Raw genomic sequence first — 12,897 nt, forward strand, 5'->3', positions numbered from 1 at the left:
CGCTATAATTTTATACACCCCACTGACAAGGCTAATAGGGCGAAAGTCCTTAATATCAGTCACTCCCGATTTCTTGGGGATGAGCACAACAAATGTAGCGTTAGAACTTCTCTAAAACCTGCCACGTTCAAAATAATAAGATAGAGTATCCACAATATCCGGTCGCACCACATCCTAGCACACCTTGTAAAATGAGAACAAGAAACCATCCGGTTCCGAAGCCTTATCATCGTTCATGCTGAACACTACCTCCTTAATTTCATCCTCCCAAATGGTCTTTCCAACCAACTGGCAACATCCTCCGTGATAGTAGAAAAGTGCAATCCTTCCAATTCTAGCCTCCATTCAAATTGTTCCCGATAGAGGTTCTGATAGAAATTCACCAGTTGGCTTCCAATTTCCTGTGGTTCCTCATAAGTAACCCCATCCACCTCCAAGATTGTGATGGAATTGTTCCTCCTATTAGAATTGACGACCCTGTGGAAAAATATAGTGCATTTATCCCCCTCTTTCAACCAAGTAACCCTATATTTCTGTCGCTAAGCAATCTCCCCCAACCTCTCCATCTCTTCCTTTAATACCCTACGTCTCTCCTTCTCCTCCCCAGCTAGAAATTCACCAGTTGGCTTCCAATTTCCTGTGGTTCCTCATAAGTAACCCCATCCACCTCCAAGATTGTGATGGAATTGTTCCGCCTATTAGAATTGACGACCCTGTGGAAAAACATAGTGCATTTATCCCCCTCTTTCAACCAAGTAACCCTATATTTCTGTCGCTAAGCAATCTCCCCCAACCTCTCCATCTCTTCCTTTAATACCCTACGTCTCTCCTTCTCCTCCCCAGCTAACCCTTGACTCTCCTCCTACCTATCCAACTCCTCTATCTCTGACAGACACTGAATTTTACTACAATTAATATTGTCCACAACTTCCTCATTCCATTTCTTTAAGTCCTCTTTCAAAGCCTTTAGCTTTTGATCCAATACAAAACTGGGAGACCCACTGACTTCATAGGAAGTTCACCAAGTCTGTACTCGCTCCCTAAAGCCTTTAACTTTCAACCACATCTTTTCAAACCTAAATGGCCTTCTTCCACCACCCCTCCTATTCCCATATAACACAATAGGGAAATGATCCGAGTACATCCTCCCCAATCTTCTCTGAGTGATATCTGAGTATTTGGACTCCCACTCTCCACAAATTAAGAACCTATCTATACGAGATAAGACGAGTTGGTCTTGATTAGATGACTAGGTAAAATCTCCCCCAATCATAGGTGAATTCACTAACAAATTCTCCCTAATAAAATCTGAGAATTCATCCATTGCTCTAGTTAGTCTCCCACCACTTGACCTCTCAGAAAGAAATCGAATCACATTGAAATCACCCCAATACATGTTGGAAGATTCCACCAAGCCATCATTCCAGCCAGATTATCCCACAAGCCCACTCTACTGTCATCAGAATTAGGCCTATAAACTTCTGTGAACATCCACCGAAATCTATCCTCACAATTTTTAAACGAAATCGATATAGAGAACACCCCTATACTTACATCTTCCATCTCAAGCACTCTAGTGTCCCACATCACCAACACGCCTCCTGATACCCCTAATGACCCCAAAAACTGATACCCTACATGTTTTCCCCCCATAAGCTAGTAATCACCGCCCTCGAGATAAACTCCATTCTAGTTTCTTGTAAGCATACAAGGTTTGCCCCCATCTCTTTAGCAGATGTTGAACACCAAGCCTTTTTCCAACCTCATTGAGCTCCCGTACATTCCAACAAATGAGTTTTAGCATCATTTTAACACTCCGTCACCCCTCCCCATTATTTCTTTCTTGGACTTGCCACCCTTACCAGCATAATTTATTGACCATTCGAGCCTCTTAAGTTCGCGATCACCCTTTCTTCTTAATTTACCTCCATGTGTACTGATCCCTTGTCCCTTATTAGCCTCCAGCTCCTCGAATAATTGTAACAGTCTATTTTCGTATCCATCACAAAACACGCCAACCATCTTACTGAATTTCTGAATTTTTTGTAGAACCCAGTTCGAAGGTGGGTGTCCAACTTCAAACACATCAGCTTCCGAAGTTTCCTCTCTGTGATAGCCCTCCAGATGATCAAAGGATCATTCTTTCTCTTCCACCACTTGTATAACGTCACTGTCGCTTTCTCCCTTCTTGGAACCATCCACCCACAACACCAAAGCTTTTTCGGTCCCCATATTATTTTCTTGTCCTCCTATTATAAGTGTTCGTAATCCTTGATGTCGAATATGTCTCGTCGTTTTCTTTCGCAATGCCCATTGTCATCGTCTCCAAGTTCTCCATACTCGACTCCCCTTCCTTAGACAACGGTTCCACCTCTCGTTCTACTGCAATCCTCGTAACTACTTCATTCCGGTTCAATCCCACTAAGTCAACCCGTCATCATTTTTGTAGTACCCCGCTTCCATCTTCTCCCGAGACTTACAGGGTTTAACTCTTCCCTGCTTTTCATGTTCTGTAAGATTCGTCCAATCGGTCAACGCGGCATTTCAACATTCTTGGAAAACAATTGAATCGAGGGTCCGGAGGAGAATTGGCCATTCAATCTTGTGAACTAATCAAGATGATCCTTCGAGAAAAAGATTCATTCTCTTCATTGGGCTGCCGCTGGTTGCGTCGTCCCCAGACGCGTCGTGGACAGCTGATGAGATCCGGGTGGCGGCGCTAGGGTTTCCACCAAGGACCACCGCCTGTGGGAGATAGTAGTGGTTGTGGGGGTTGATTTGTGGCGTGAGACCGGTTCTGTGCTATCTACCGGGCAGTTGGTCTTGCCGGCACCGGTACGTAAGGGTGGTGGCTGGGTTGTGGTGTGGTGGTGGTGTGGTGGCTGGGTTAATTTGGATTGTGGGGGGGGGGGAGCTCCATATTTCTCGTTTATGGCCACATTAAGTGTGTATGTTTAAGGGATGATGCCAAACATCTAAATAAAGAAAAACTCTAACATAAAGTGATAACGAAATAATAGTGCACAATGCCTGATTGACTTAGATTTGCAAGATGATAAAGGGCTCATAGTTAATTGTTATAAATTTAGGGCTTTATTTTTTATTTTATTTTTTATATATATTTTGTGCAGTTATCAAGTTTTTTAGCATGAAAAGTCTCTCGGTGTCTAGAAAATGTGTATATATGGAGAATTTGCTACTGGGCTACTGTCGTAAACTATAAGGATATGATTAAACGGCTAGAGTGAGGACATTCAGGCGAGTGAAATGTTGTTGAACTGTTTCTCCACTTAAAAACTTAAGTTTTAATGGGTGGCGTGTAAAGTTGTCTTAAATTGTTATTCTATTCGATAATATAGTTGTCTTAAATTGTTATTCTATTCCATTATGTATCATATATCAATTTATAGCAGTTGAAAAATATCTCCATTCAATTGATTTTTTACTTGGAGTTATCTGTGATAATATTTGGAATTTAGAGCATGCAGGTTTGCTGTGCTTAAAAAGTCACTTTCTAGCGAGTGAATTACTCAAATGGTCACTGAATTTTGTAAAAAGTTTCGACAGGGTCACTGAACTTTACAAATCATCCAATACATCATTGAATTTTGCAAAAGATTTCCATGAGATCACTGAACTTTAAAAATCACCTAATTCATATAGTGACCCCTGTGAAACCTTTTGCAAAGTTCAGTAACTACATGAAAATCTTTTATAAAGTTCAGTGATCTTATGGAAACTTTTTATAAAGTTCAGTGATGAATTAGATGATTTTTAAAGTTCGATTATCCCGTAAAAACTTTTTGCAAAGTAAATAGTCATTTCACTCCTTTCTAGCTGGTAAAGTAAGTTTTATTAGTGAACAATAGCTTTGAGAATCATGTTTGGCAAAATAAGTATGAGGAATCGAGCTTTTGCTTAAATTGTTATTTTTGTTTATTTTGTTCTTTTATATCACTGATCTACAGGAGTAACACAAAGGGCTGCTGAGTTGAAGTGCACATCTAGTGTCCCGTCTTCACCAAACCCAATTCCCCCGAGAACAATAGTAAACCAAAAACAGAGTCCCCAGAGAACAATAGTAGGAGCTGCTGTTACTGAGGATGCAAATGAGGCAACGCTCAAGAATGTCATGCTGGATATGCCTCTTGTCTCGACCAGAGAAACTGGCCCGAATGGTGCTAGGGTTCAAGGGCTTTTATACCGTTACAAGAAGAGGGACGAGGTGAGAATTGTATGTGTTTGTCACGGTAACTTCTACTCACCAACTGAATTTGTCAAGCACGCTGGTGGTGGCAATGTGGAAAACCCGATGAGGCACATAGTTGTTAATCCTTCCCCTTTCGTGTTATAAATAATGTTCATGCCGTGTCTTAATACCGTAATTCAAGGGTTAGAAGTCTAGTTTTGTTGCATGGTTCTTGTCTTCGGACCTTGGGTGAACAAGAATCTTATGTTCGGCTTGCTATGTTACCGTTAAACAGTAGTTCTTTTTGATGATTTCTCCTTCTCTTTGGTTTTCTATTGCTGTTTTTTCCATTTATATTCTGATTTACCATAGATCTTTAACAACTGTGCTTCAGGGAGTGTTTGGCTTGGAAGGAAGGCAGAACAGAAAGATAGAATGAACCAACTTCCAATCCAAAAGGAAAAAAGATCTCTGAAAATTGTTTCTTGAATTCGAAAGAGTACTTGAATTCTTCCAATAATTTAAAAGCGCAGCATGTTTGAATCTGACTGGGTTCGCGATGGTAGAGGAACTGGATCCCGAGCCCGGTATCTTTATAAATTAAGTAAATTAGACCTTCGTTACGTTTCTTTACTACACGAGTGTAGCAGCAGTGATGTCCTATGGTTTGGTCTTAGTATCCAACGATGAGTGTGCGCGCGCATAAAATGGTGAAATAGTGTCTTTTGCAGTTGAGTCGAGGGTCGATCGACTTACCTCTTAAGCTGGAAAGTCAGTTTCTTGCAAGGATAAGTTACTCATGTTAATTTTGACTCGAGAAGACAGTTAGCATTTGCTGACTCTTTAGAGAAATCGAATAAAACAGACAAGCCCTTATATTAAATTAATAAATTATTTCATTATTGCACGAGTCAATAGTTGTTGAATTTGTTTATAGTTTAAGCAATAAACTTATGAATTCTTTTCTGCCCATTCTTCTAGAGGGGCCTCTCTTTAAGTCTTAATACATGAACCAGAAGACACGGTTGTTATGTAGTAGTCATTCCAGGCAAATTTTGATGAAATTTGAAATTTTCAACTAGTTGGTTTATTTATTTATTTAGACCCAACGTGCAAAAATAAACAATTAACGAGCAACAAATCACTTTTAATTGTTTTTAGGTGATTAGTCAATCAAATTCAATTACCCTATGGTTTGAATGTTATAATTAATAATTAAAGTAGTAAAGAACACTAAAAATGATCACGGAGAATCTTCAACTGAGTAAAAACTTCTAGTACTTTGTCAGTTAGTAATTCAATATGAATCAAGACAGTCCAAATATGTCTACACAATTGAACTTCTTACCTCAATTCATGCAGTCTCCCTTAATCGTACTAGAGGTGTGTTCTTTCAAAACAAATCTTGACTCTTGGTTTATACCTTAGTCCTCCTAAACTGTGTGCTCCTGACACCAAATCCTGACTCAGTACCTCACCTTAGTCCTTTTGAATTTTTTCTTTTGCAATAGCTTTCGATCCTTGAAATCGATTTATTTTCGATGAATTAAATGAAGAATTCCTCATTCTTCCAATGAAACCTTTTTCCATAGTGCTGGAACTATTTGTGTCTCTTCTCAAAACTCCTATAATTTTGAAAGCTAATTAACGAAGGTGGGTTTGGTGTTTTATTAACGATCTTGTGTGTTTTGATCTATGGTTTAATATGAATGTTTATAGCTCGATTGTTAAATTTAAGTTTTGATGAATCTATGAATCAAATAATATAGTGGTTCAATCTTGAAATCAATGAAAGTGAATTGGATCTTCAAATGAATGATCTTTATGAAATAATTATGATTCAATACACTTTGGGACGATCATAAGTAAGGATACACACACACACGTTGGGATGAAAATGAATTGAAAAATAGGTGTTTTAAGCGAAATAGAATTTTGGACGTCAACTCGTCACTCGAACTCTAGGCTAGCACTAGGCGTGCAACAGCTAAGCAATTGTTAGTATTTTCATCTTAACTTTTTCGATATCAGATTGAGGTGATTTAAAATGCGTTGAAAAGATGACTCTAATGGCTACAGTTCTTCTAAAGATAGCATTCTCCAAATTCAAATATTTCTATGTGAAAAATGCATTACAAGTTACGATTAAGAAATTGGAGCATAACTTCTGCAACTCGTTGACAGCCTTTAGACTTCTAATAGCATTCCATTGAACATATGTGATGTGTTTGGACATATTTGACTCTCTCAAGACCTATACTACTAATACTTTACTATTTTGACATTGATTATAATTCAATAAATTCCTAATACAATTCAAATAGGATTTAATTTTGACTTAGGAAATTGTCAATTACAAATTTGAAATTGCTAATTATAACTTAACAATCTCTTACTTTAGCATTCTGTGATAAAGTCATTTATTTCAAAGTCAAAAGTCAACTATAATTTATCTAATAGAGACTTCCCAGACTACACTTCAGTAACTTGTCAATATGTTTCTTGAAACACATGGAAACCACAATACCACATATAAAATAACATAATAAAATAGGTGTAATGCCGAAATATGCAATATCATGTGAATTATAAACTTAGAAATAAACCATTGAATTCTATACCAATATAGACAAAACACAACACTATATCAATAATAAAATTTCAGGAAATATATCGAATAGCTCCCCATATGTCGTCTATCAATAAAAAAATTAAGTTTCTTAAAATTCTCTCCCTAACTCGTATAATCAACTCCCTGAAATAAATACGCATTTTTTCCTCCTTTTGTCACGAATAACAAAGGAAAGACAAGTAATAATCATGTAAAATATAGAGAGAGGAATGAGAGTAAAAAAATATGCACATGTATAATAATACAAAGAATAGGCAAAAACATGTGATGAGAGAATAAAAAAATTTCAATTTTGAGACCAACTATTTCTTTTTTAAAATTTTTTTTCATGAATTTTCATATTGAACAGTTATTTTGCTTGCTTATACATGCATAGTTAATAAAAAATTAAAAATTTCCCACATAACATATTTTAAACCTAAATAAACGTGTGATAAGTACTACTATATTTCTGTAAGCAAGTCTTAAAACCTTAAATCAATGAGAAAGGATATTTAAAAATCAATGGTGAATGAATATATCCTTTAATATATGAAGTCAAATCTAGTGTAACTAGGACCTTTTAAATAAATACATATAATGATTTTTTCGATGTATAACATTTTTTTTCCCTCTATCAATAAGCACACATATTTTTTTCCTCTCATTTTTCTTTTATATCTTATGTGTAATCTCTTCTCCATTAAGTAACTAAAATGACCTTTGTAATGAATTTTTGGATTGATGATTTTGAGTCACTTGACCATAGGGTATTAGGTTATGAGAACTTCCTTAGACTTAATTGCTTGAGTTAAATAGATTTCGAAGAAGAATCAAAAAGAATTATTTTTTCATATATTTTTAAATTTTTGAATCTCAGCCATCTTTTTCTTTTAATGGGAAATATACTAAAGTTTTAGATCAATTTAGTTAAAGGTCATTCCATATTGAAAACTCAATTCACAACACAAATGATCGTATCCCAAATCTCATACATGCAGTTAAAACATACTCACAAGAGCCTAATTTGTGCATTGCATAAAATACATGTACTCCAAACAAGTTTTAAACAAATTAATGGAAATTTAATTTACCAATTATGAACCTTGCTAGTACTTGATAGCAAAATAACATGTCCAATAATTAAAAAAAAATAACTCTCTCTTATTTGTTTATTTTTTTACTTTTATAATAAAGCAAACATGCAAAAATAACTCTAAATATACGATAAGTGAATGTGCATGCATGAATATATTGATTTCATGAAAAATGTAGATTCATGCACATGAGTGTCTAATCAATGAGAGGCATAAATGCTCTTACCATGAAGAGCAACGTGAGGAACATTGCAAGTATTAACATCATTTAGATTTGTGAGTTCACTCTTCTTGACCCAAATCTTCTTAGAAGAACATGTAACCTGAGTCAGTTGAGTTATCAATTCTATTAAGTGACTCGCTTGGTCAGTCAAGAAATTAACATGAATAGTTAGATCTTGATGGTTGTACCAACCAAGGACATACGGCAATTACGTTTAATGTGACCTAAAATACCATAATTATGACATGTGGGTTCATATTTTGAACTTGAGATGGAGGAAATCTATGTGGTACAGATAATTTTGATCGTTGAACAATTATATTCTTGGTCTTGTTCCTATTCAAGAGCTCGTAACTGTGACGCCCCGACTTTTAATTATATTTTCATATGGAGAAAAATCAATATTGATTGTTTTATGAATGAGGTAGCCCATGTCCAGCATTGTTGTCACATTAAGGTCTAAAGGTTAATATGATAAGTTAACCCATCTAATTGCAAAAAAAAAAAAAAAAAAAAAAAGATTTATTGTCTTAGTTATATAAATTTATTGTAACTTTTATTTAGGGTTGATTATTTAAAGATTATAGAAAATTTATAAAATATATCAATATTATACATGTTATGTAGCTCGTGTTGAATAACATAAATTAGCTCAAGAAGAAATATTTTTAGGCTAGTTATACCCAAGTTATGTTGATAAAAAGAAAGTATTCTAGATTTTATATTTTATTAATAAATAAAGTGTAAATAATAATAAAATAATAGATTGAAACAGATTTTAGTACGGTTACTTGGGTTTTGAAAGGATATTATAACTTTAACATAATTAAGCCCCTTAATTTTGGTATTAATTGATATAATTAACCCATAAACTCTTAAACAAATGCGTTTGGAATTAAATGGTGAATCTTAAAAGTAGTTTTTCTTATTCTTGATATTTATGTTAATTTGGCATGAAATACTATAAGGCCTTCAAGTCGAATTATATATTAAATCTTCGGGATGGACCATCAGGTCAAAGAAAAGAAGTGAAATCCTACGGGATGGACCTTTGGGTCAATATGATTAAATCTCATGGGATATGGGGATTCTTAAAAAATTTCTTGAGCTATTGGAATCGCGACCAGTTTGCTTTAAATTTAAGACACGTCGGTATGTTATGTCATATTATGTTTATATCATATTATAAGAATATGCACGTATTTTTACTGAGTGTTTTCAAAATACTCACTCTTACAATACTTTTCAAATTAGAACGGATCGTGTGGACGAGTGGAAGATTGACTGACGATGCTTATGGGGTCATCAAGTAAAGTTTCTAGAAAAATAAACGTCAAATTCTATTTAAAAGAATATCATTATTTTAATTTTTATGCATGGTATTTAATATTTTTCTTAGAGTACGAGCATTCGACACTTTATATTGAATTTTAATTTACAGTTTGAGATGGGATATTTCAAGATTTTATTTTAAATCATTATTTTGTCATTATTGAATTGTCGACCACATTTTGATCACTAAAATAAAAAGTTACATTTCCGCTTAAATTAGAAAAAAAAAATTTTGGTAGCACCTCGAACTCATTTTTATTTAAAAATAACAATAATAATGAAAAAGTGTTCGGGGCGTTATAGAATGGTATCAAAGCACGAGTTTAGTAGATTCTGTAGACTCGTCGTCTTTAAAAAAAAAAAGTATATATATTTCTTCATCATATTCAAATGTGATTTATGTGTATAAATTTTCCCTTAAAATGATAATTTATTTTATTTAGTGGTTTGCATGTTAAAAAAAATATATATGTAATTTTGGGTAGAAAACAAAAAATATATAATATTTAGGAAGTGGATAAAATATGTGCTCATTGTTTAATTATTATAGTTTTCTGGCAAAAAAAAAGGGTAATTAATTTCTAAAGTAGATGAAATAATTTTACTCTAGTAGTTCCAATATAACTTGTTAAGAAAATGATTTCTAATTATGGTCAATACATGTCTACTTGTTTATATATTTTATTTCTCTATGAGATCTCCACTAAACGAGTATTTAAAATAAGACCCATGGCATTTAGCGCTCGTCAATCAGCTATCGTCCGATGAACCCAAGGTATGAACGAAATATTATGTTTAATCCTACTGTCAAGCATGATTTATGAATTATTTAAGTTTGATTTCAAGAAATGTTCATGAAGTTTAGAATGAAATATGCTATGTAAGTTGTTATTTTGCTTAGCGTATATGAAGTATGATGATTAGTCATTTCATTCAAAGCAGAAGAGCATAATGTATAATTTGACTAACAAAGATGAAGCATAATTGGACATTTATGTAACGGACATAGCTAGAACTTATCAAACAGCTAAAAAGGTCACAGCTTGTAGAGCAGCATTGAACCGTAGGTCCGTCATTCATTCCTATGAGAATTTCGTGACCGACTCAACTCATTCCCTTGTCGAACACGTCCACGAAGTCTATGAAAGATGAATGGCAGTTGTGGATGTAGGACTGGAGATCACACATATCGGGGCTGTAAATAACCTCATACATTCACTTTCACCTCAATGGGGAAATATGGGAATTATGGTTAGAGATGAGATGCTAGAAGGTAACCCTTCAGAGCATCAAAACACGATTGACTTCAACATATATTGTAGACACTTCTAGATAGGTGAAGTGAGAGCTTAGAACCCAAACCTAAGGTGACAAATGAGTTTGATGATGAGGTTGAGCTTGAGTTTGAGCTCGAGCCAGTGCAAGAGCCTCAGTTTAAATCGGACCCAGAGGAAGATCTTGAATGGAAGCATGAGGATGACATTGAGATGGAGTTGGAGAATGATCATGAACCTGAGCCGCTGGTTGAGATGGACATAAAGTCTAGTCCTGAGGCAGAAGACTCCTCTGAAGATGAAGCTCCACAAATGAAGATCCGCATGATTTATATGGATTAGAAAACTTAGATTCTATTTCCTTGTACTGTGATATTTCTTCCTTTACGTTACGGGAAAAAAAAATTTCAAGCTATTATATATCCTATTTTCAAGGAGTATTATTATTAAAAATAGTTAGTTTCGTGTAAATGTATTAAGCTACTTTGTTGTCCAACCTTTCTAAGACAACATTTATTTTGTTGATTTAAAGGAAATGGAAGGACAGCAAGACCGAGCAGCTATGTTCAAGGACCTAATGAGGGCGATGCACGACCTTGGTAGGAATCAAGCACCAGCACCACCTTAGAATGGACTGATCAACGCCAACAACACAGGATCAATTGTGGAGCAGTTCCGTCGATTCAAACCTCCTGCTTTTGATGGCAAGGCGAACCCTTTGGCAGTCGAAGAGTGGTTAAGAGGGCTGGAAAGAATCAACAAACACATGGCATGCACTGATGAAGGTATCATGTGCCGAATTTATGCTGGTTGGAGCAGCAGGCCACTGGTGGGAGTCTACTTCACGCGGTAGAACAGAAGAACAACAACGTGCTATGACTTGGGCACAGTTCAAAGAAGAAGTAATGACAAAATACTTTTCCCAATCATTGAGGGATTGGAGAGAGACGGAGTTCTTACAGCTGAAACAAGGAAATATGTCGCTTGATGAATATGAAAGAAAATTTAAACAACTTTCTAGGTATGCCACACACCTTGTGGATACCGAACCAAAGAAAGCTAGGAGGTTTGAACTAGGGCTACGTCCAGAAATTGGAGGAATCATGGCATCTCACCGTACAACTACCTATAGTGAAGTGCTTCAACGAGCTCAATTAATTTCTGATCGTCTAGAAATGGATCGGATGACTGAGAAAAGTAATGAATTTTATGGTAAATGAAAGTGGAATGGACCAAATAAAGGGAAAGGATTTGGACAATTTAAGAAAGCCAATACAAGATCGGGATCAGGATCCAGAAAACCAAATAAAGTTATTTCTCAATGCCCTAAATGCAACAAGGCGCATAGAGGAGAGTACCTATTTGGGAAAAATGTGTGCTATCGATGTGGCCAAGAAGGACATTTTGCCCCAGATTGCAAGGCATACCCACCTAAAAAAGATCTTGAGCAAGGGAAGAAAGTGAGAGCCAAAGTTTTTGCTTTAACTCAGGAAGAAGCAAACGAGGATTCGAACATAATGGAAGGTATTCTATTAATATCTGAACTACCTGCATATGTTCTTATAGACTCAGGAGCTATCATTCATTTGTTTCTACCACTTTTATTGCTAAATCATGTGATGCATATGAGAAAACCGATAGTGTTCTAGAAATTTCCATCCCATCAGGTAGAATTATGAACACTAATAAGATCACTAGGAAAGTGAAGTTAAAAATGAATGGAAAAGAATTAAAGGTGATCTATACCTCTTAGACATGAAAGACTCCGACGTCATTCTAGGAATGGATTGGTTGGGAAGCAACCATGCAACCATTCGATGTTTTGAAAAAGAAGTAATTTTTCAAAAGCCTGGGGAGGAAGAGTTTCGATTTTGTGCTGTACGAGTTAAATCTTTACCTCGACTCGTACCAGTCATGAAGGCAGAAAAGATGTTAAAGAAAAGATCTTGCCAGAGATTTCTGGTGAGAATACATGGAACTCAACATTTGGAACTTACTATTAGTAATGTGTTGATTGTACGAGATTTCATTGATGTATTCCCTAATGACTTACATGGCGTACCCCCTGATAGGCAATTGGAGTTTACAATTGACCTCGTACCTGGAACATCTCCAGTATCTAAAACTCCATACAGGATGGCGCCAAAAGAACTTCAAGAATTAAAGATACA

General features: G+C 35.5%; 1 protein-coding gene across 2 annotated transcripts in view; it reads left to right on the top strand.

The window, feature by feature from the left end:
- The window catches only part of LOC111410023 (ninja-family protein AFP3-like), a 19,723-nt gene extending 14,689 nt beyond the window's left edge, over positions 1 to 5,034 (top strand). Inside the window, exons 2-3 of one of the 2 annotated variants that reach the window (XM_023040189.1) lie at positions 3,969 to 4,225; positions 4,584 to 5,034. In XM_023040189.1, coding sequence (XP_022895957.1) covers positions 3,969 to 4,225; positions 4,584 to 4,628 — 302 coding nt within the window. In that variant the 3' untranslated portion in view covers positions 4,629 to 5,034. Of the gene's footprint in view, positions 1 to 3,968; positions 4,523 to 4,583 lie in introns of those variants that run through there. The other variant, XM_023040183.1, reaches the window with a different exon arrangement.
- The last annotated feature ends 7,863 nt before the right edge of the window (positions 5,035 to 12,897 follow it).

Source organism: Olea europaea, chromosome 2 (assembly GCF_002742605.1).
Source record: "Olea europaea var. sylvestris chromosome 2, O_europaea_v1, whole genome shotgun sequence".
NCBI classification, from domain to species: Eukaryota; Viridiplantae; Streptophyta; class Magnoliopsida; order Lamiales; family Oleaceae; genus Olea; species Olea europaea.